The 22,861-nt window shown below is 37.4% G+C and overlaps 1 protein-coding gene and 1 non-coding gene across 2 annotated transcripts; both read right to left on the bottom strand.

Moving 5' to 3' along the window:
- Positions 1 to 902: 902 nt before the first annotated feature.
- LOC109010009 (guanine nucleotide exchange factor subunit RIC1-like) lies at positions 903 to 22,195 on the bottom strand. The gene is made up of 23 exons (XM_035691548.1): positions 21,804 to 22,195; positions 21,476 to 21,583; positions 19,324 to 19,472; positions 18,634 to 18,715; positions 18,069 to 18,484; positions 16,821 to 17,253; positions 16,506 to 16,729; positions 16,049 to 16,244; positions 15,782 to 15,927; positions 15,528 to 15,702; positions 15,344 to 15,397; positions 12,600 to 12,779; positions 5,678 to 5,790; positions 5,080 to 5,256; positions 4,286 to 4,343; positions 3,346 to 3,405; positions 3,183 to 3,224; positions 2,974 to 3,101; positions 2,734 to 2,869; positions 2,571 to 2,648; positions 2,181 to 2,297; positions 1,520 to 1,582; positions 903 to 1,419 (listed from the first exon to the last, which is right to left on the bottom strand). The coding sequence occupies exons 1-23, from the start codon at positions 21,948 to 21,950 to the stop codon at positions 1,333 to 1,335; spliced, it is 3,369 nt and encodes a 1,122-aa protein (XP_035547441.1). The 5' UTR covers positions 21,951 to 22,195; the 3' UTR covers positions 903 to 1,332.
- Positions 19,714 to 19,779, bottom strand: TRNAN-GUU. Its single transcript has one exon. It is a non-coding gene; the product is annotated as a tRNA-Asn (tRNA).
- Positions 22,196 to 22,861: the final 666 nt, after the last annotated feature.

Raw genomic sequence — 22,861 nt, 5'->3', positions numbered from 1 at the left:
TTTGTTCTTGAAAATATTTTATTCCCAAGACGTTGAGAACTTAGAACTAATTTATTTTTCAATTATAGGGATAGAAACATTATTTATAGAAAATACAATATTTTTCACTGGAAATACTCTTGGTAACCATTCTGAGCAATGTCATTAGTAATGTTATGTATGAACAAATTAATCAATATTAATATAATAGAAGTATAGGTAATTATTCTGAGGGCATGCAACAAGATATATAGGGAAAAAAAAAAAAAGTATGAGATTGTATACGAAATTAAGGTATCATTTGAATAGTAAGTTGAGATGAGATAAAAGTTAAAAATTAAATAAAATTTTATTTTTTCAATATTATCATTATTTTAAAATTTGAAAAAGTTTAATTAGTTATTATATTTTGTATGGAAATTTAAAAAAATGTAATGATTAAATAAGATGAAATGAGTTGAGATAATTGAGATCACTCTTATATCCAAACCGGGCTAAAAAAAACAAAAAACCTAGGATATCCTCTTGCATTGAGAAAGTTCTTGACCAATAGATATGTTCTATTTCTTACTCACTCGAGCTCATATCCATTATTTTTTATTTTTTATGAATTTATAGCTCTAATCTTTTCCCCCTAACAAATATAATATAATATATATTTATTGAATCATTATTCATATCGATCTATTAACAAGTAGACCTACACCAGCAGAATTCATACTGAATCAAGAGAAATTGGAACAAAACTCTTGTCAAACCAATATGAGTTAGTCTACATACAATCCCCAGACTGCTCATACAAGCACATACAGTTATGCTTAAAAAAATTTAAAATTACAATAATATCATTTTTAAAATGATGATTTTTTCCATTTTACTCTCATTCATCAATGGGACTGCACAAGCAGTCCCCCACTCAGGACTGCAAATGGAATTTCTCGTCCAATATATATTTAGTTTCCAACCTTAGAGAGAATAAAATCCTATACACAAATCGGATAATAGAAGAACAAGCCATTTATATGTATAGAGATTATAAGTGTGAAATAATTAAGAAAAAAAAACAATCAAAAAATTAGAAATGAACTGCCCATAGGTCTCCACATGTTTGTTTCCTCCTATTCTACAAGAATGAACAGTTCTGTAATTCCAATGAGACCATCAATACTATCATTTTTATTGAATTGATTATTTACCAAACGGTCACCATGATTTTTTTGTGTTTCCCTGTGCCCATTGTCTGCTCCATTTACTGATGGATGCGTGGTCATGTGTACTGGATTTGACCGTCGGAATACTTCATTTGGCAACATATATGTGGTCAGTGCTTAGATTGGAAATCCAAATCTGCCCTCATTTCTCTTCCAAATTCACAACTGCTGAAAGTTTCTCATCCAACTCTTCAAGTAGATCATTGTATTCAGCAAATGCCAGATGGGACTAACAATCATTGATCAACAAAGGACAATGAGATATAAATGCACAAATGATCAATGGCATGATTATTTTTAAAATCGTGAAAGCTTTGAGGCACAAATACCTGCAGGGTAATGCCATATGCTTTCCATAACCGCATATCATGCCGGAAAATATCAAAAAGAACCTGCGCAAATTTACAATGAACATGGGTTGATAAAGGGTCCAGATTTGGCATAAGACCAACTGATATGAGATCTAAGTACCCCTTTCTACTTCACTCTCTTAAACAGGATATCCCCATGACACCTATATGCCGCTCTCCCATGCATGTGTGTAGATGCTGCAGAATGCATCAATGGCCTTCTGCACATGCAACAGGTCAAAGACCCTTCTGCCGGTACAATGCTAGGTTTACAAGAAACTACCGCACATGCAACAGTCAAAGACCTTTCTACTGGCACAATGCTAGGTTGACAAGAAACAATCTCGAAATATATTACAAAAACTCAGTTAACTGTATTTATATACATTTTTCCCTAAAGAAAACTGTCAGACTACGAAATTTCCACAAATAATTCCCCTTCCAGGGTGAACACAAAGTTATACTTGCTGTTCCAGATTGGAAGTTCTTATCACAGAAACTACTGCCCCACAAAAAAAGTTATTTTGTGAGTTCTTCCGAGTTCATGAAGGCTAAACTGATCCCAGTACATGTTAAACAAATAATGCAGATGCATATATTTATTAGATACCAAGGTTTGTATAAAGGAATCCAACTGTACCTCAGATCGTCTTAGAAGTGTAGCCAGTACAACTATCCACTCCTTAAACTTAACAGAGCACATATGAGCCAAAAGGAATTCTGCATCCAGCCTGCTCTGCAGCGTATCCATTTGAAGCTGGGCACACGAAAGAATTCAGTGAGGGAAGAGAGGAAATTTGTGTTATGAAAAAAAAGGGAATATTCTGGAAGTAAATGCTGTATCTGTTTATCATGCTTTATGCTTAAATCCCCATAAATATTCAAGTCTCCAAATCATTTCCTCTATAGTTAAGACCTGTACACTATGATCAGTGTTTTCCTGATGTAGGAAACTAAGCTGTGACTATACGGCTTTGAAGTTTTTAACAATAGAGATAAATAGATTTAGAGTGTTTTCAGATTGTAATGCCTTTTGCCCGATAAGTTCCAGCCCTGAAGCAAAGTTCTCCAAGCGAGCACATCCATGTCTCTCTCTTTGAAGATATTCCTGCAATATATTGTCATCAGAAAACATAATATCAAATCTCATTAGAACGTAATCATACACAAAGAAAAACAGAAGCCTTTCTTACCACTAAATCAAACTGAGTGCCTTTTACAAATGCCACAAGCTTGGAAAGTTCTTTTCCTGACATTAAATAACTAGCATGGTTTTCTAGAATATTTTTAACAGAAGCAACATGAGCACTCTGCTCCTTGATTGAATTGCTGCTCCAACAGGGGCAGAAAGAGAAGTGTAGTTAGTAAAATTTGGAATGTCAAAGCTGCCGACTGAGAATTATAGAAAATTATATCAAACAATTTATAACCACCTTTTCTCCAAGGACTGCCTCGGGAAACTGGTACGGAATAAAAAATAGCCCAAAAATCTAGGAGATAATTTGTCTGAATCTGTAGATGCCTGTTCATATTCCCTTCCAGATCTCAACAAGAACCTCACCTAAAACCATAATTAAAAAGTTACTATACCCTGTTTGAAATACATCAATCATAGAAGCATATCATCATGTCTTGCTCATACCAGCTCCCCAGCAAGTTCATATAATGATTCATCAAGTGTTGCCTGCAGAAGGTTTAACAATCATTGTCAAAAATAAATCTTAAAGAAAAAGAATGAATAAAAGAGGAAAACAAAGGTTGAAAATAAAACTGAAATAAAATTGTAACCAGATACTAGTCTCTACCTGTAATAAGCGTAAAGCACAGTACTGACTAACAGCAGCGCCTTCAAGTTTAGCAATTACCTGCAACGTTCAAGACAAAATGAATTGATAAAATGACAGTGATAGGTGGAAACTTTCAGATATACATTTAGTAGATCCACTCACCATATTCTTTTTGTAAGTAAGATAATTTCAATAAAGCCAAAAGCCTCATGAAAGTACACCGAGCACAAGATACTTTTATATTTCCTCTGACCAGATTATGCAATTCATTACATTGGGAACTTATATTTTTACATCTCATGCATAGCCTTCTAACCACAGCAGAAGAGGTTTTAAAATACCTCTTACATTAAAGTAAAGTTAATTACACTTCCCTTTACGAACTACCACCCCATTGTCAGTTGTCACTTATCCCCTAAACCTTGAATTAGTGCAACTCAGACCCTAACTTGAAATTTCAGCATCAGTTACACTGTCTGTCAAAAATCACCATTGACTTCAATGAAAATATGCATAAAAGGATAAAAATACCCTCAATATTAAAACTAAGTCTTTTAATGGAATGAAGGGTAATTTGGTCTTTTTGTATAATTCCATTGAACTCATATGGTGTTTTGACCCATGGGGGAGGGTGTAACTGATACTAAAATTTCAAATTAATTTCCAAATTGTACCGAGTCAAGCTCAGTAAACAACAATGTTGTGGTAGTTTGTAGAGGGAAAATGTACTCATCTATTGGAGATATAAATTGTGGGGCTCAACTGCTTACCATTCTCTAATCAGAAGAAAAGATGGATGGCCTCATTTTTACAGTTAACCTTGACAATTTCACAGTTAACCTCAAGCAGTACTAAAGAAAAACAGGTAATGGAAAAAATGAGGAAAAAGAACCAAAACCATGATAATTTTCAATACCCAGAAGCTTATCAGTTATTTAAGAAACATTGTGTTTCTTACAAGTATATAGCAAGCAGCAGTTTGGTACCATCTTCGCTGGAGGCATTCCTCAAACAACCTAAACAATGGGAAAAACAACGGGAGTGCTTACATTCTTGGTTGAGCAAATGGAGCTTATAGCTTAAATGACACCAGTAATGTTTTCAAGAATGGAGATGTGTAAATAAGAGTAAATGCAACACTTGCTAGTATAAGAGGAAAAATCAGTTTAAATAAGAGCAGCAAATTGAGGCATCTTAAGGACAACAAACGTTGGGGAATTTGGAAGATATGTCCAGGTAAAAACTTTTTCTTGATGAGGCAGAAACTATGGACTAATCAAGCTGAGTCTGGGAACTGGCTAACCAAGTCTATCTGCTGGAGATCTGAAAGACTTCAAGACTGCATTTTGACAAGTAAATGGGAAAAACACATTTTGCACCCTCAAATTATCAAAGCTTTGCACTTCAAACTACCAAACCTAATACATTGAACCCTCGAACTACAAAAACTGACAAGTTACACCACTAAACTACCAAAAACTGACACTTTACACCCTCATTTAATTCTAACTCTAAAGATAAAAGAAAAATAGGTTACGTAACAAAATCATGACCGTTGGATTTTAAGGGAGGGTGCAAAGTGTCAAATTTGATAGTTTATGGATGTAATGTGCCAGTTTTGATTGTTTGTGGATGCACTTTGGGGTGCAAAGTGCAAAACCTCTGGTATATATAATATTCTAATACACTTCAAACATGCAGTAAACATATTAAAAAAAATCACTAGAAAAAACTAAAAGGGGAACACCAAACTCTGTTGATCTTCCAGCAGCAGAGAACAAATCTGCCCAATGTCGACCATCAGTTTTTCTTGCAACACTTACAACCACATCAAAATACTCGGGGAAATTTCTAATCAAATCACAGGTCTTCTCCAGAAGAGAGTTAGCATATTTAGGGACTGAGACGTGGTTCTTGTTTACATTTCGCCTGCAGTGCAATTGACATAGTAAGCAATATGTTGAAATTATAAGATAAGTAATTTCCCCAAAAAATAAAATTATGCTAAAAGTAAAATCATTAAAGGATAAAATCATCAGACAATGTCAAAAAACAGAAAACTTGATTATGGTTCCAACTGGCATGTCGGCATAATGGTTCAAGACCCATTATCAAGTTCTACCTTCTTTAGGGTAGGGTGATTTATCAGTAGGGAGGAGCCTACCACATTGAGTAGCCTACTGCTCCCTTGAGCACTAGTAGTCAATTTCACTAAGGCCACAAAGTGAGCAGCGCATCCCATTCATATACAGTCCACAAGAACCTAGTTTGGAGACTGACTTTCTACAACTCCACACAGTAGAGAAGTACCAAGGCTCAAAATCAGATTAACTTCCTTCCCTTACTATACCTGGTTATTTCAGCATCAAATACTGTGAAAAGAAGCCACTCCAGACAATGTGAAAAATGAGGCTTTTCTGCTGACAGTTGCGCCAACCGTAAAGCCTCCTCCCTTTTATCTCTCTGCAGACAGACACACAAACTGAACTAAAAGTGTAAAAATATCTTAAACATACGAAAGAACATTGTTACTAAATCACACAAACTTCAGGCACCACTTGGGATATTGGATGAAGCCTACAAAATCAAGCCAGGGACTAGAGAGGCACCTTTTGACAAACCCAAGAAAGTACATGTTTTATAGTAGGGAGATGTTATCTTTTAAAGTATACTTTTGGACCAAAATAGGTTTGTAAACCAGCATAATTTCCAAATTAAGTACAATAGCATTATACATTGATGGAATCATTTTTAGGTTTCAAAATTCTAGCTGAAGCTCCACTTCATCAGCTTGATGTTGAGAACTCTTCAACAATAGGTATTATAAGCCAATAATAAGGAGAATAAGAGTTTTTGTTATTCTCGAAGCTCATTGTTGAGTTAGTGCTTGAGTGATCTCTCCGCTAGCCCTCCAAAAATAAATTTCATAAAGTTCCTTTAGGGTGAAAGCACTTTAAACCTCATCATGGAGTAATCAAAATCCAAAATAATAAGTGTTACACCTTTCGAGTTTGGCTTAACCTGATAAAGTTGTACCTGCTTCGTTAAACAAACATCATGACCAGTTATTGCATAAAAATGGCAATTGTTAAGTTTGTAACGAGTAAAGCAACCAAAAAATAAATAATTACTCACTGTGTCTGTCAATTAGTTGCCATCTATCTCCAAATATAACCATGGTGAAAAACAGTGACAAATACATAACTAGTCTTTGCAATCACTTGTTCATGGACGAATCAATTCATGATTATTTTTTTTTTTTTATATAAGTAAACGATTGTATTAATAATAATAGGCTTAGCCCAAGTACACAAGATGGTATACACGAGTTAATGCCTATCTAGGAAGAAGAAAAAGAAACAAGAAAGTCATGAAGGCCAAGGCCATTAAAATCTACAACTATGGCCCATAAAAATAATGTTCTAACAAAAAGTTATCTAAGTTCCTCTATAGAGCATTCTTTGTCTTCAAATGTCAGGTCATTTCGCTCCTACCATAGGCACCATAAGATGCAAATAAGCACCATTTTCCACAACTGTGATTTGTGGAGCTCCTCCTCAATTTGTCCAACTAGCCAAGAACTCAACCACTGTGGCGGGCATGACCCAAGCTAGCTCTAACCTGCAGAACACATTATCCCATAGCGCTCTAGCAACCTCGCAATGCAGTAGAAGATGATCCACAGTCTCACCACTTTTCTTGCACATATAGCAACAGTCTACTGCAATCACCCCCAGTTTCTGTAAGTTGTCCATTGTCAAAATCTTACCCAAAAAAGCTAACCAAACAAAAAATTTCGCTTTAGGAGGCGCCCTATTTCACCAAATCTTCTTCCATGGGAATTGATTGTCTTGCGATTGTGTGAGAGACTTATAGAAATAGTGAACTGAGAATATGCCTTTACCTGTTGGTATCGACCACAACCTGTCAACTCCTTGAGTGTTTGGTTTCATGGAGTATAGAAGACGAAAAAAATCCTCTAAGCTACCAATTTCCCAATCTTGGGCAGCCATACTAAAGTTCACATTCCATTGGACTTGATCCCTAGAAATCACCATAACATCAGCCACTAGAGCTTCTTTTTCATAAGCAATCTTAAAAACTGAAGGGAATGAATCCTTAAGGGCATTATCACCACACTATAGGTCACTCCAGAATTTAATTTTAGAACCATCTCCCAACATAAGTCTAGTATGACAAGTAAACCCAACCCCCTCCCCCCCCGCACCAACACCTCCCATATTTAAGGTCAATCACCAACTTCCATAGAGTTTCCAGTCCATAGTGTATCTCCACAACCATTTCTCAAGTAAAGCCCTATTAAAGATCCTCATATTTCTAATTCTCAACCCACCAGAAGAAATTGGAGAGCATACCTTATCACATTTAACATGAGCAATTTGAATTCATCCCCCATACCATTCCAAAGGAAATCACAATGCAATTTTTCAATCCAAGTTGCCACACTTGCTCGAATGGGGAATAGAGATAAGAAATACGTTGGCAAATAAGACAGAGTGTTTTTTATTAAGGTGATCTTGCTACCTTTCGACAAGTACAATCTCTTCCAACCAGCTAATCTATGTTCAATCTTCTCAATCACTGTATCCCAAATCAATTTAGCCCGTGATGTTGCCCCAACGGAAGACCAAGGTAATTCCTGGGAAGAGAATAAATCTTACATCCAAGAATGTTAGCCAACTATCGGATGTTGCGAACATCACCAACTGGCCCCAACTCTGATTTGTCAAAGTTCACATTCAGACCAAACGCCTGGTTTTGTTCTGTCTCACAAAAAATCAATGTATCATCTGCAAACAATAAGTGAGAAATGTTAATAGTACCCCAATTGGGGTCACCAGCCAAGAAACTAGTCACAAAACCACTGTTAACCAAGGCCGAGATCATTCTGCTAAGCGCTTCCATAACTATGACAAATAAAAGTGGAGACAAAGGATCCCCTTGTCTTATGCCTCTCGAGCTGTTGAAGAAGCCAACTGGACTGCCATTTACTAACATTGAAAACTTCACCATTGAGGTGCACCATCTGATCCACGAACATCATCTCTCCCCAAAACCATATCTCCCAAGCAAATAAATTAAGCAATCCCAATTCACATGACCATAAGCTTTTTCCATATCCAATTTACATAAGATCCCCTTATTGCTAGATTTTAATCTACTATCAAGGCATTCATTGGCAATGAGAACTGAGTTCAGAATTTGCCTACCCCTTACAAAAGTGTTTTGGGGTTTCAAAATGATCTTTCGCAACACCTCCCCCAGACGATGGACCTTGAATATGATCTTATACACCCCATTTACAAAGCTAATGAATTGATAAACTTTCACTTCTATTGCCCCAAACTTCTTAGGGATAAGTGCAATAAAAGTAACATTTAGGCTTTTTTCAAATTTTCCAACCAAAAAAACTTCTTGAAACACCTTCATTAGATCCTCGTTCACCACATCCCAACATGTTTGGAAGAATCCCATAAAGAAACCATCAAGACTAGGTGCTTTATCTTTAACCATTTTCCTCACCACACCATGAACCTCCACCTCCTCAAAGGATCTTTCCAACCACGAAACACTCTACGGCACAATGGACTCAAAGGCTAGTCCATCGAACTTTGGCCGCCATCCCACCTGTTCAGTTAAGTGTTCAAAAAAATCAGCAACATGCTCTCGAATCACATGAGTCTCTGTACAAACCATGCTGTCTATATTCAACATTTCAATGGTATTAGTTCTCCAATGAGAGTTGGCCACTCTATGGAAGAACTTTGTACTTCGATCGCCTTCTTTCAACCACAATGCTCTGGATTTTTGGTGCCAAGAGATCTCCTCCAATAACATAACCCTCTCTAATTCTGACACTAATTTTGCCTTCTGAGATAACTCTTCCAAGGAAAGGACCCGGTCCTCATGTATCCTTTCTAATTCTTGTATCTCTCCCAACATGGACTTCTTCCAATCACCCATATCACCAAAGGACTGAGTATTCCAAAACTTTAAATCTTGTTTCAGGGCTTTCAATTTACCTGCCAACATGAAACTAGGAGTGCCATGAATCCAATATAAGGACCACCATTGCCTAACCCTATCCATAAAGCCTTCAGTTTTCAACCATATATTTTCGAATTTAAAATACCGACACCCTCCTTGAATACCACCACAATCCAATCCCAAGTCGAAAATACACTCCAAAAATTCCATCATTGCAGGTCGCATCCTACTTTCTCCTGATCGTTCGCTTGAGAACCTTATAACATTAAAATCACCGTCTATGCACCATGGTGTGTCCCACCAACTATGAACTCCTACTAGTTCCTCCCATAGAAGTCCTCTATTGCTATTTGAGATCGGCCCATAAATGCCAATGAACACCCACAAAAAATTATCTTCAACATTCTTGAAGATAATGTCCGCCTTCCATTCACGAAGCAAGTTTTTCACCCAAAGATGCTTATTTGCCTCGTTGAGCCCTCGGACATTCCAAGCAATAATTTTGGGCTTCATAAAGACAATGTTATTCCCTTCCCTTAGGTTCTTTCTCTGCTTGAGTTGCCCTCATAATTTAGAGACCAAGTTAATCTCTTGAGCTCCCTCTGTTTTTTTTATAAGTAGTTCTCTCTATTTTTTAGAACCTGATTTCTTTTGTTGAACATGTCCATCTTCAATGGTTGTGAGCAAAGCCATGAATTGTTCTTCAAAACCCTCGCATTCAATTCCCACACAATTTTGTATTTCCTTCACCTCATGTAAAACCCAATCAGAGACACTTTACTACCCTGGCAGAAAGCAGTTCAAGGGTACTGGCTCCCTAGCCATGTTTATCTCGTCCCTAGGTGTCCATTGTGAATTCAACGGCACCCCCATCTCTTCCTCAACACAGTTGGACCTACCATCCCACTCAGAGGGGTCGGTTATAGGCACTAACATCTGAGAAAGCCCCTCTGAAACCTCATATGTATTCTCAGCTTCAGTAAACAACATACGGGCCACTTCCAGATGTCGTGACACCTTCGTCAGCAAGGAAACCACCTGGGTCTCGAGTGAAGACTCGCCCTTGCTATATGTCAGCCTTGTCTATCCTAGTTGGGCTAGGATCCGACGTCCGGCGGAGCAGCATTCATGAGATCAATTTTGGGTTCTTCCACCAACACCTCCCTCTCTATTAGGTCCGTCATCTGAGCCACCATCGACAATTCCGTGGCTATGGCCCTGTCTATCGGGATCTTTGCCGGCGAGGTCAAGAGCCTCCCGTCGATGGAAGGCCCAACCACACCCCCACCTCTAACTCTCCACACGAGCCGAATACCCACCGTGGCCTTCCCTTTGTTTTCTCCTATGGGTTGAAGCCCAGATTGTGGGCCCCTACGTACCTTTGGGCCACTTGCCCTTTCATGTTCTTTTGACGACCCTACTGCCTGAGGCCCTTTAGATCGTGCCAGGTCCCTTGGGTGCTTATTAATTCCCACGGGTTGAATCCCAGCTTTATTGCCTACACCCATATGTTTATTAGCCCCAATATCATTCCTAAGTGCCCAGGCCTATAGCCTTATCCTCCTCAACACAACGTATTAGAGCAGCCACTTTCTCTTGCAAATCTGTCAGTTGGGATTGCATGTCCTTCAGAGTATTGTGCACGTCATCTCCTGCTAGAGCGAAAACGGGCCTACCACCACCACCCTTCTAGTGCACACAATTTGAACCAGTAGTGTGTTGGGCCATTTCCGTCCCTTGACCTTGTACGCATCTCACCGTGGTTTGTTGTTGAGTTCTACCACCGCCAGCCCCACCACACGTATATTGTACTCAGGACTACACCAACACCGTCGTCTGCACCTATACGACCGACTTTGTGTTTGGCTCCCCATCGTCAACGGTATCTATGATACTCTGCCTGTGTTAAAAAACACAATCCCCTCCCCCAAAATGGCCTCCCTCAACGCACTTGACATCCTCCTCCAACTCGTCCTCTCCATGTCTTCCGATATAAAAATAAAATTTCGCCTTCTACCCCCACCGTATTCTACTAACGCCACGAAAGGGCCATTGGCATTTGAGCACCTCTATGCAATGAAGCTCCTGGCAACCTCCCTTGATGTGGTATAAAAATCCCTTGTCCCCCCTTCAAACACTCCTCCAATGCTTTTGCAAACCATTACACCTATACCATCCCAAGTCTCACTTCCTTCACTATCTTCCAACTACTTTTTGTAATGAGCAAGGAGCTTCCTTCCTTCCTCAAAGTAAATGCTTTAGATTCTATAGCTAGATTTCTTTTGAACCCCATCCTACTCTGCGACCCCTACAACTCATTGCTCAGTCATAATCTCACCGCTTAATCCCACCTGGCCTCATCAGAGTTTTTGGTTGTACAAAAATTTTAGTTGTATGGAGAGAAAACTTTGGTTGTATGGAGTATAGAAAACTTTGAGAGTACCTACGTAATTCATGATTATTCAAATAGGATATTCATGAATACTACTGTACAAGTTAATATTCCAACAAGAACAAGCAATGGATTTGGCTAAGCAAGCATCTGATAAACAAACTAGAAATCAGAAAACTAAGAAGAATAATAGGAGTTTTTTTTTTAAATAACTAACCCAAGGTGAGGTAATAATAATCTGGTTGACATTCATGATTACTCAATATGCAAGAGCTTGCCTTTTATTGAAAAGGTTGGGGCCAACCAATAATAATTTTATCGTTGACAATCCAGGAGCATTAGTAAACAATGCATTGCTTCACAAAACAATACTGCAGCTCTAAGACCATAGCAATACCTGAAAGAAGTCAAATCCCCACCAACCAGGTAACCATCCTCAAAGATATTGAGCCCCATATTTTCTATGATTTTCGCAAAGTTTTTGAAGTGCAATTGCCTAGATGTTGGCCTTGCTAATATCTGAAGTACCACCCAATAGCCTAGTTGGTTGCCAGAAGTCCGTATCATGCATGTTAATTGTTAAATTATTTATGCATCTACAAAGGATTGCCACTTAAGCACTAGCTTAATAGGTAGCCACTCCCCTATAAGTATAGAATGGAGGCTGAGGTCATGGGTTCAATAACCATTAACTACAATTATATAATTTGTCAGTATAAGAAGGAAAAAAGATGTTGCATTAGACAAGCAAAAAACTCATGAATCGCAAAGACAGTGGGGGGAGGAGGATGGGTTTGGGGAGAAGAATAATGTTCTTTTAGTTTCAGTGGGGTCCCTATTAAAAGCATTAACAAAAAGTCAAAAGTCATACCTGAAGTAAGTGTCGAAGTAGGCAATGAAGTATAGTTTGAGCTTGCGGAGTAGGTTCGAAACATGGAAATTCTGTGCAGGCTGAAAATGACATCCTCTGGGAAACACCAACAACAGCACCAGCATTTGGTAGAAGTCCCATGGGGTATACCTCACGATCAAATTCCAGCTCCGGATCCAACTAAAAATTAATGCCAAGTTACTTTACCATCTCGTGGTACATTTTTTTTTTTTTACAAGTAATCAATAAGTTTCACTAATTTAAAACAATAGGTATGGATAGCCCAAGTACACAAGACGCTATAAAACAAACACCTATCTATATTTACATCAAAGCCAAATGCTGCGTTGACCAAATAACAAATTGAAGTAACTTATATCCCACAAGTTTATTTTTAAAGATGCAAATGTAACATTAGGACTTTCAAGGAATGAACTAGGCACATTAGACACAAACAATAGGTAAATTAAATTCATTTAGTATCTCATCTCAAATCAGAAAACTTAGTATTCCATAAACAAAGGTAAAAACATCTACAGCCATATTGTTTGCATCAAAGAAGAATGAGAACATAAAACAGAACTAACTCCATCTAGGTCCAAAATATGAAAAAGTTGCAAACAAAAGAGTGAGAAGGCCAGGAGGTTAGCATTCAAATGAGGTTAGTGGGTCTTTCAAGGTGGGGGTACTTTTGTTGTGTTAGATTTGAGGTGAAGGTGGTTCTAAGATCGGGTTTTGCACGATATGTGGTGTGGTGATCAGCCCTTGAAGATAGCTTTCCCGGCATTGTTTGGCATCCCCCACTGTACAGAGTCGATAGCAGAACTTTTGCAAATCTATGAGAATAGACCCCATGGAATGTTATCAAAGCAGCACATGACTGGGAGGTGGAGATACTCCCCTCGTTCTTTAGTCGTTTACACTCTTCAGGAGGTGAAGATGGCATTTATGCTGGATTCCTTTCATCTTACAAAAGATAGACCATTGTGGTCAAGTCTTTCTACCACATACCATGCAGTGATAAGGCTCTCAAGGAAGCTTATCCTGGAATTGATGGAATCACAGGTAGCAAGAAACCTCAGTTGCGGATCTTCTAGAGCTGTCTAGTGGTGTTCCTCGATGGAATGTCACTTTCTTCAGAGCCGCACAAATTGAGAAGTTGAGGCATTCATTGAGTTGGCAATCTTGTCTACTCTACTAGAGTGAGGGTGGGAAGAGGCAGATAGGATCATATGGAGTACGTTGAAGAAAGGCAAGTTTTCTATTCGTTCATTCAACAAGTCCCATTATGAACAATAGCTACCCATTCCCGTGGAAGAGTATTTTGGAATACTAATTGTGCGTTTGGGTAGTGAGGTGATCTCAGATATTCTGTGAATAGTAATGAAAAAGTAATAATAGAATATTGAATAGTAGTAAGAAGTAGTAAAAAGTATGTAAAAAATAATAATAAAATAATAAATAGTATTGGAGTATTCTAAGAATACTCTACTGCCCAAACTAGCTATGTGGCCTTCTTCGTATGACGGCTTCCTTGGGGAAGACCCTCACTTTAGATAATCTAGGGAGATTTCACACATCATAATGGATTGGTGTTGCATGTGCAAAAAGAGATGGGAGATTGTGGACCATTTACTTCTCCACTGTGAGGTTGCCATGATCTAATGGAATGAGTTCATTGTTAAAATGAGATTAGCTTGGGTGATGCCAAGAAGGCAATTGATTTTCTAGCAAATTAGAGAGACTTGTGTGGTAATCCACAAATCACAGCAATATGGAATATGGTCCCCATTTGTCTAATGGTGGTGTCTTTGGAGGAAAAGGAACGAAAGAAGCTTTGAAGATCAAGAGTGGTCAATGGATGAGCTTAGAGTTTTCTTTTTTAATATTTTACTCCATTGGTCAATTGTAATAAACTTCAATGGTCTGAATATTCACGAACTCCTTATATCCCTAGTTAATCATTCCTAGGTATTGTTCTTGTATATATCCCGTGTACTTGGGTTATGCCTATTTCTCATTAATAAAATCCTTATTTACTGATTAAAAGAAAAAGTCTGTCTACCATGTGCTCTTCACCTAAGATGGCCATGCTTTTCCTTGGAAGAATATTTGGAGAAATAAGGCGCCATCGAGAATAACATCCTTTGGCATGATGGATGACTTGAGAAAGCCAAATGTCGTAGCAATGAATTGTTGGAGTATGTGTAAGTAGGGTACAGAAAGCATTGGTCATCTTTTGCTTCACTGCAAGGCAGTTAGGGATCTATGGAAATTGATATGTCATACCTTTCAGATAGAGTGGGTCATGCCCCAGTTGGTGTTGGACTTGATGGAATGTTGGCAAAGTCCCCTTAGATCCATAGCAATTTAGCTGATTGGAGGATGGGTGTATAGCGAGAATGAAATGTTTAGACCATAGGAGATTGTAAGATAACGATTAAAATTACGAGCCATTATGTTCAATTCTCCGTGTTTAGATCAAAGTGTACTATAGCTCATGTTCCTCTAGCTTTCTTAATTTTATAGAATTGTGTTTTTTTTTTCTTCATACCTCTAGTAGTTGGATGTTTCCTGCTGTATATTTCAACGTGTACTTGGGTTGTGCCCCTTTGCACTTTGAATAAAATTAGCTTACTTACCAAAACCAAAACGAACAAACAAACAAGTTACACATAAACTCCCTTGCCCTGTTTGGCACTCTTTGCCAAAAGATCACAACATGGTCTTAGAGACATGCATACCTGCAAGAATTCCTCCTGCTTGAAAGGATCAAAACCAGGAGATGGATACCAAACCTGTAAAAGGAAGCTTCCGAGAAGAAACTATGTCAGACAAGTACAAATTACTTAAACCAAGGTAAACAATAAAGCAAATGACAACTGAGAAGTGTAATAAACACTAACATAGATCTCTACAATTAATTACCTGCATTCCTCGGTGACCATAATCTAACCATGAAACTTCCTCGATTAGATTTTGTTTCTCCTCTGACCGACCACAAGTGACCCAAAATAATTCAACAGAGTCAGTAAGCTCCCTTTCATGTCCATCATCCAAATCAAGAACTGAAAGGTCCCCATTTGCCCGCAATATCAAACATCTAGCATAGAACACATACATTAAAAGGCATGTCAAAAGTGGTTTATGAAAGTCTACCTATCACTTAGGAGGATGCATACCTTGTAGGCTCTCTAAATAACAAATCTGAAGAAGAAGAAAAATGATTATTTGGGAAGCTCTCTCTTGGAAGCTGATCAGGGACAAAACGCATAGCTGCAGGATGGCTCTTTGCAGTCATGATTGATAGTTCCCGTACTGTAGAAAGCTGTTTGTCATTTAATCACTTAAAAATGAAGAATAAAGTTTCATTAAAGCACTATCATTCAAAGTACAAACTGAGACTTCAGGAGTGCAGAAATTAGTATTTATTCCAATTATTCCTCTACCTTTAAATCTGGAGTACTAGAAGGTGTCATTTCACCTAATAATGTAACATGGAATATGTGGACATCAAATGGCCGATATGTGACAAGAATGAAGTCTTGATAGACATCCATCACCATTGGTTTGGCAACCAACGGTTTACGACCAAGCAGTGAGCTCTGATCAAGGTGATATCTCGGATAAAAAAGTAATTCATACCTGCAAAGGATATTTTAAATCAGCATTAATTATAATGATGTCCTGCAGCATAAAATAAACAGACAAAACTTCTCATCTACTTAAAGAACAGAATCCGTACTGACAAAGCAATGGAAACTCATGGCAATCAAATATGCTTACCTTAGTTTAACAAGTACACAGTGATAATTATAAACTAATGACATTTCCGACAGACCAGACCAAACCAAACTTGGAATAGATTAACTCAACAGAACACAAAAATACAGGTAATCATCTCACGTGTTAGAAGAGTCAATGTAGTTGCAGACGACAACTATCTTCCCCAGCCATAACAAACCTTTGCATTGTATCTTTTGTTCCTGACTAATGTCTCCAAATACTCGCCATTTTTTCAACCGTATATCATATAAGATTAGCCCATGGAGACCAGCAACTGCTAAGTACATTCCATCCTTGCTAGCGGCCACATGTTGAAGTGGCCAATTTTGGGTGATGTACGAAACCTGAACCAATGAAAATCTTAATCAGCAAAATCCATATTTCAGGAATACCAATGAGGAATTTTCTTTTCAAGTTTGCAAGTCAAAACATAACTGGAAGGTTAAGATGGAGTATTTTAAGTTCGTCAGTATCTTCAGACTGCACAACAAGCAAACGATCTTCACCATAAATCACTTGACGGACATATGTTGTGCCTGAAACTCCTCTGTTTAGGCAACATTTACCAAAAGAAAATGCAAGAATTCTCTCAGAAGATCCTTCCTCGATAGCATAAAGCCTATATCCATATTCATCCCACTGCATCACCGAGGTGCCACCCATCAAAGGTTCATACTTACTGTCCTGATTTCTCTTTACCACTGGAGAAGATACAGAACTTAAACCAATTTGGCGGATTGTTGACATCAAACGGCACCCAGAAACAGACCAGACTGTAAGTCCTCTTAACTTCCACCCAACTGCAAAAGCTGAATTATCAGGTGTCCATGCAATACAACTGACAGAACCAGTGTCATCCATTGAATATCTGCAAATTAACAGCACCAGGACATAAAATTCCTCATGAACTACAACCTAGACCAAAGCTTATATGAAACAGACTTCAATTCAAACTGCAAACTAATGCTGAGGTCAATAATCCTCCTCAGTCAACTTTTGGACTTCTCACAACAAATAACAACATGAAGCAGATTTTTTTTATATAAGTAAACGGTAGTATTAATAAGAATAGGCATAGCCCAAGTACACAAGAAGGTATACAAGAGATGAAACCTATCTAGTTTGCTATAAAAGAACAACATGAAGCAGATACTAGCAAAAAAAATCAAATTGACTCATCCAGTATAAGAAATACACAATCCACTGGAGCACCATGGTTGATCAATTTGAATAAACCGATAAAATTGGAAATTCGCAAACTTTAGCACAAAATCAAGCCTAATAATGATTAATATATGCGCCACATTACACTTCTCTGATCTAATACAGTTCCACTCCAGCTGCTATAATGCACTAATTACAGGATTCAACCCCTCCTTGGACACATTTGGTGTCCTAGCATAACTCTTGAGACTTGTACGACTCTTTTTATAACCCTCTTGCAACTCAATAGAGATGAAAGAAACACATCATGCATGAGTACAAACCATCACACAAAGATGAAAAGAAAGGAGGAAGTCTAAGTTAATATAAACCCAACTTGAAAAGGAATGTTATTAGGAGGTAAATGTACATTATGGAAGCTGCTGGATATTCAGTATCTGGCACCATGAGTAAAACCAGTAATTGTTATATTATGGCACAAATTTCCTAACTTTATTCATTTTATTATACAAGGCTTACCCCCAATCATACAAAGACACAGTACGAATAAGTGGTGCCGATTCAGCCAGATCATATAACTCAACAACCCCTCTTCTGGTACCAACTGCAAGGATTTGTTGTTCTGAAGCCACTGAAGCACATACAGCATCACCAGAACCCAACTTTCTTTCAGCTCTAATACAATCAGCTTGCTTTATACCTTTCTTACTTACTGAACACAACACCAGTTGTCCATCAGAATATAACACCAATAGCAACCTCAATGGAAGATTAAGCTCCAATTGGATAATAGCAGACTTCTTGGAGATATTATGGTTGGAGATAACAACTCCTGGAGCACCACCAGCAGAAAGGCCATTATCCAAAGAAGGTGGTGGTTGAGAAACTTCACTGCTATCATGTGGGTCATGATCAAGTTCAAATGATCCATAAAACTGTCAAGGAGAAGACTATAATTGTAAGCAGATCAACACAACTAGCAGTGAAACATCACTCAATTCTAGAAAAGGAGATACAGCATCAATGCTCCAAAAATAAGTGCAAACAACTAAAAAACTGATTATGCCTATCACTTTAGTGTTACCTCCCCCTTCCATGAGATGCTATATAAAGATCCATTAGAAAGTCCAACTAGCATGTGTTTATTATCACACACAATATTGCTCCTGGCAAGAAAAAATATTACCAGACATCAGTGCAGAACTAGGAAAAACTGCTTACAAGATTACATCATTAAAATAAAGGTTAAAAACTATTATGTTGTTAAACATCAATATCAATATCTAACGCAATATAAAAATATCCCCATTGTAAAGGGACAAGATGCTTATCTAATAAAAGGTAGGAAAAAAATTCATGTCAATGGAAAATTTGAGCAAGTAGATTCTTTTTTTTTTACCATGTTTCATTTATAGAACTTATATATCACTTTTCTTTTCTCTTTCGTTTTTCTTTGCAAGCTACTTGGATGAGAGAAAGATGGAAGTTAAGCAATGTAGTCAAGTTATTCGAGAAACATAAATCAAGCCTAAGGTACTACCATTCAGGACTTTATGCCAGTAATGCAAAATTTGGGATCAATTGATACCTCCATTTCGTAAAGACTACATTCTATTTCTATTTGATTCCACTGATTACACACGGAATGCATAATTTTTATATGACCAGATGGAATTATGTAAACACCAAAGATATCTCACCAATTTATTGAGACTAAGAACAATATCTGACATAGAAATTCATTTTTTGTAAAATAAAGTCAAAGGGTACTTACGTTGCAAGGACCTTTTCTGGAAAAGGCACCTGCTCACTCAGAAGAAGAGATATGGAGGCAAGAAACAAGCCAGAGGGTTGCTTCCCTCCAATCTGTATTCTTTTCTCAGTGAATTGAACCTTAAAAATGTGAAGAAAGAAAGATGATGTCTGCAAATAAAGAATATATCAGCAACAAGGCGACATCTGAAAATATTTTAGAGCTAGATCTGAATGAAGAAAGAAATTGCACAACATGAAGTGCATGAAGCCCTATAGAAAATGAAGTTACATCCCTCTAGCCAAGATAATCATCACTTCAGTCAAAAAATGCTTATAGTGTACTAAAATATTATTTTTTTATATATAATTATAATATTGGAAAAAAATCACTCACATTAGCTAGGAAGCGCTAGAAGGAGGGCTTGAACCTCCGACCTTGTGGTTAACAGCCACACGCTCTAACCAACTGAGCTAAAATATTATTTCTATTTGTACTTCTTCCCATTTTTACTATTAACAGTTAAATATGGTAATATACAAGTCAGGCACCTACACACCAGATTGAATCTTCTTGTTTTATAGCTAAGGACACCAGATTGACTCTAAAACACCTGTTTCACAAATGGCATCAAGTTTTATGCAGATACACTCTAACTACTAATGTCACATGAAATCTTAAACAATATTCATGAGCAAGGAGACTTAGTATTTGTTGGGAATGCAATGCTCTTACATTTGAAGATTGCGAGAAGACGGAAATAAAATTAACAGCCCTTACATTTGACTGTCTTTATGTATGGACGGAAGCACACAACAGGTTCCGCTCCCATAGGTTCCTAGAGTTTAGGGAATTGTGTTATTTTCTTCATCCCTATAGTTGGGTGTTCTTCCCTATTGTATATTTCCAGTGTACTTGAGCAGTGCCACTTTGCGCTTTGAATAAAATCTGCCTCAATTATTAAAAAAAAGTATGGAGACTTTTTAACCCCAATAACTAAGTGATAAATAAAATTCAATTCTCTCATTCTCTCTCCAAAGGTGCACACAAACTCTCATGGCTACACATAAACAGCACAACGCAGGACAGCCAACTCCAAATCCCAACTCCCTATTCCATTTGACATGGTAAACACTTTGTCCATTCATTTCCCAACACTTTCTTCTGACAAGTAAAATAAAGTCTAAAGGAAGGACATTGTGAAGACGGGAATCAAGGGTTTGGGGTTGGGTGTTCGGGTAGAGTTTTAGGTCTATGAGAAACAAAGGTTGGGGACCGGTTTGGTGTATTTTGGGTTGTTTATTTCACGGGCTTTTTGGGTCATTAGGGGTTTTTGGGGTCATTTTGGACAAGGTGTTTTCTTGTATACATTTTAACCCCAATAACTAAGTGATAAATAAAATTCAATTCTCTCATTCTCTCTCCAAAGGTGCACACAAACTCTCATGGCTACACATAAACAGCACAACGCAGGACAGCCAACTCCAAATCCCAACTCCCTATTCCATTTGACATGGTAAACACTTTGTCCATTCATTTCCCAACACTTTCTTCTGACAAGTAAAATAAAGTCTAAAGGAAGGACATTGTGAAGACGGGAATCAAGGGTTTGGGGTTGGGTGTTCGGGTAGAGTTTTAGGTCTATGAGAAACAAAGGTTGGGGACCGGTTTGGTGTATTTTGGGTTGTTTATTTCACGGGTTTTTTGGGTCTTTAGGGGTTTTTGGGGTCATTTTGGACAAGGTGTTTTCTTGTATACATTTTGTGTACTTGGTTTCTCCTTTGATATATAATATTTTTTTACTTATAAAAAAAAAACAAGTAAAATAAAGTCTTACTGAAACAAGTAACAGATGTTGCCCAAGTACACGGGGAATTCATTTCCCAACATAATGCCCACCACTTTACAGTTGATTTTAAAGGATTTGATTTCCAGGCCAGTCAAAACAGGCACTTATACAAACAAATGTCTAGATGTATGTACAGTTAAAAAGTGGCTAAACACCTTCCCACGAAGCATCACAATGTAGGAGAACTTAATGCCAGTAGATTCTATGACACAATTTGGACTCCTTACAACACATTTTTTTGTTTTGACAAAGTGAGATCATTAGAACATATTTATACAAACAAAAAGAAACAAAAAAGTAGACAGTAAGTAATGAAACACTTACCAGAACAGCGATTATTTTGGCATCAGGGCTCCAAACAGCCTGCGAATTCTCCCCCTCTCGTTGCACCGAATCCGAACCCCTCTTGTACTTCCCCAATCTTACTTTGTGCTAAACCCCAAAACCAACAAGGAAAATGTGTTAAAACCCAACATACTCAGCATGCCCACATTAAAAACAACCCATACCCACAAAAACCCAAAAAACAAATACCCACATAAACACACACACACACACATGCAGGCATGCATGCGCACACACACGCACACGCACACGCGCACACACACACACACACAAATACATATATCCTTCTGTATAGGAAATTTGGTACCTGGGAAGAACTCCAAAGCTCTATATGAGAGGGGGAGACGACTAGCAATAGGCGATTATTGACCTTGAGGTAGATGATCTTCTGGGAAGAGGGGCAGAGCCCTGGTTCCAGTGGGATCACCTGGGGCCATCCATATGCCATATACATCTTCTTCGATTTGCTATTTTGGTTATTGCGGTGTGGTAGAGATCTGGGACTTAGACGACTTGGATCAAAGAGAGATTATGGTATTTGGGAGAGATCTGACACATTTTCTATCACTAAAACACACTGATGCACCCATTTTCAGTTGGATCTCAACCTACCGAGTTCTGAACACCATAGCTCTTTCCTCTTTCCCAATTTCTCGGGTTTTTTTCCTCTCTTTTCTTATTTTCTTTTTTTGGTTTGAAATTAATCTGTTTTTTTTTTTTTTAAGGAAATTTGAAATGAGAAAATATAAATAGTATTTTACTGTACATAATACACGCTGCACATTACGTGTATTGGGTGAAAAATAAAAAATAAAAAAAAAGGTATTGAATATCGACAATATTGACAATTTGACATCAAAAGGTATTGAATATTAGATTTCGAAATAATTATTACAATTTGAAGGTAGAATATAATCTATTGGATTTCAGAGATTTTCGTGCCATCGTATATTTTTGCATTTTAAATGATATTATGATAATGTCCCTATTTCATTATTAATAAAGAATTTAGAAAATTAAAAAACAGATTTCGTGAATACCAAAGAAAGTACATCTTGTAGGCACTTCAAAGTTGTAGCATGCTGGCAAAAATAAAAATAAAACTCTAAATTTGTATAAATCATGAGATAAGATAAGATGATATAATTTTATATAAAAATTAAATAAAATATTGTTAGAATATTATTTTTAAATATTATTATTATTTTAAGATTTGAAAAAATTAAAATATTTATTATATTTTATATGAAAATTTGATAAAGTTATAATGATGAGATAAGATGAAACGATTTCAATATCCAAACGGAGTCTAAACCACGTACTGACAACTCAAATACATTTAATAAATTAAAATCATATTTCAAG

The sequence above is a fragment of the Juglans regia genome, chromosome 7 (assembly GCF_001411555.2).
Source record: "Juglans regia cultivar Chandler chromosome 7, Walnut 2.0, whole genome shotgun sequence".
Taxonomy (NCBI): domain Eukaryota; kingdom Viridiplantae; phylum Streptophyta; class Magnoliopsida; order Fagales; family Juglandaceae; genus Juglans; species Juglans regia.
The sequence above is the reverse complement of the archived record's forward strand: the minus strand, read 5'-3'. Positions and strand labels throughout refer to the sequence as shown.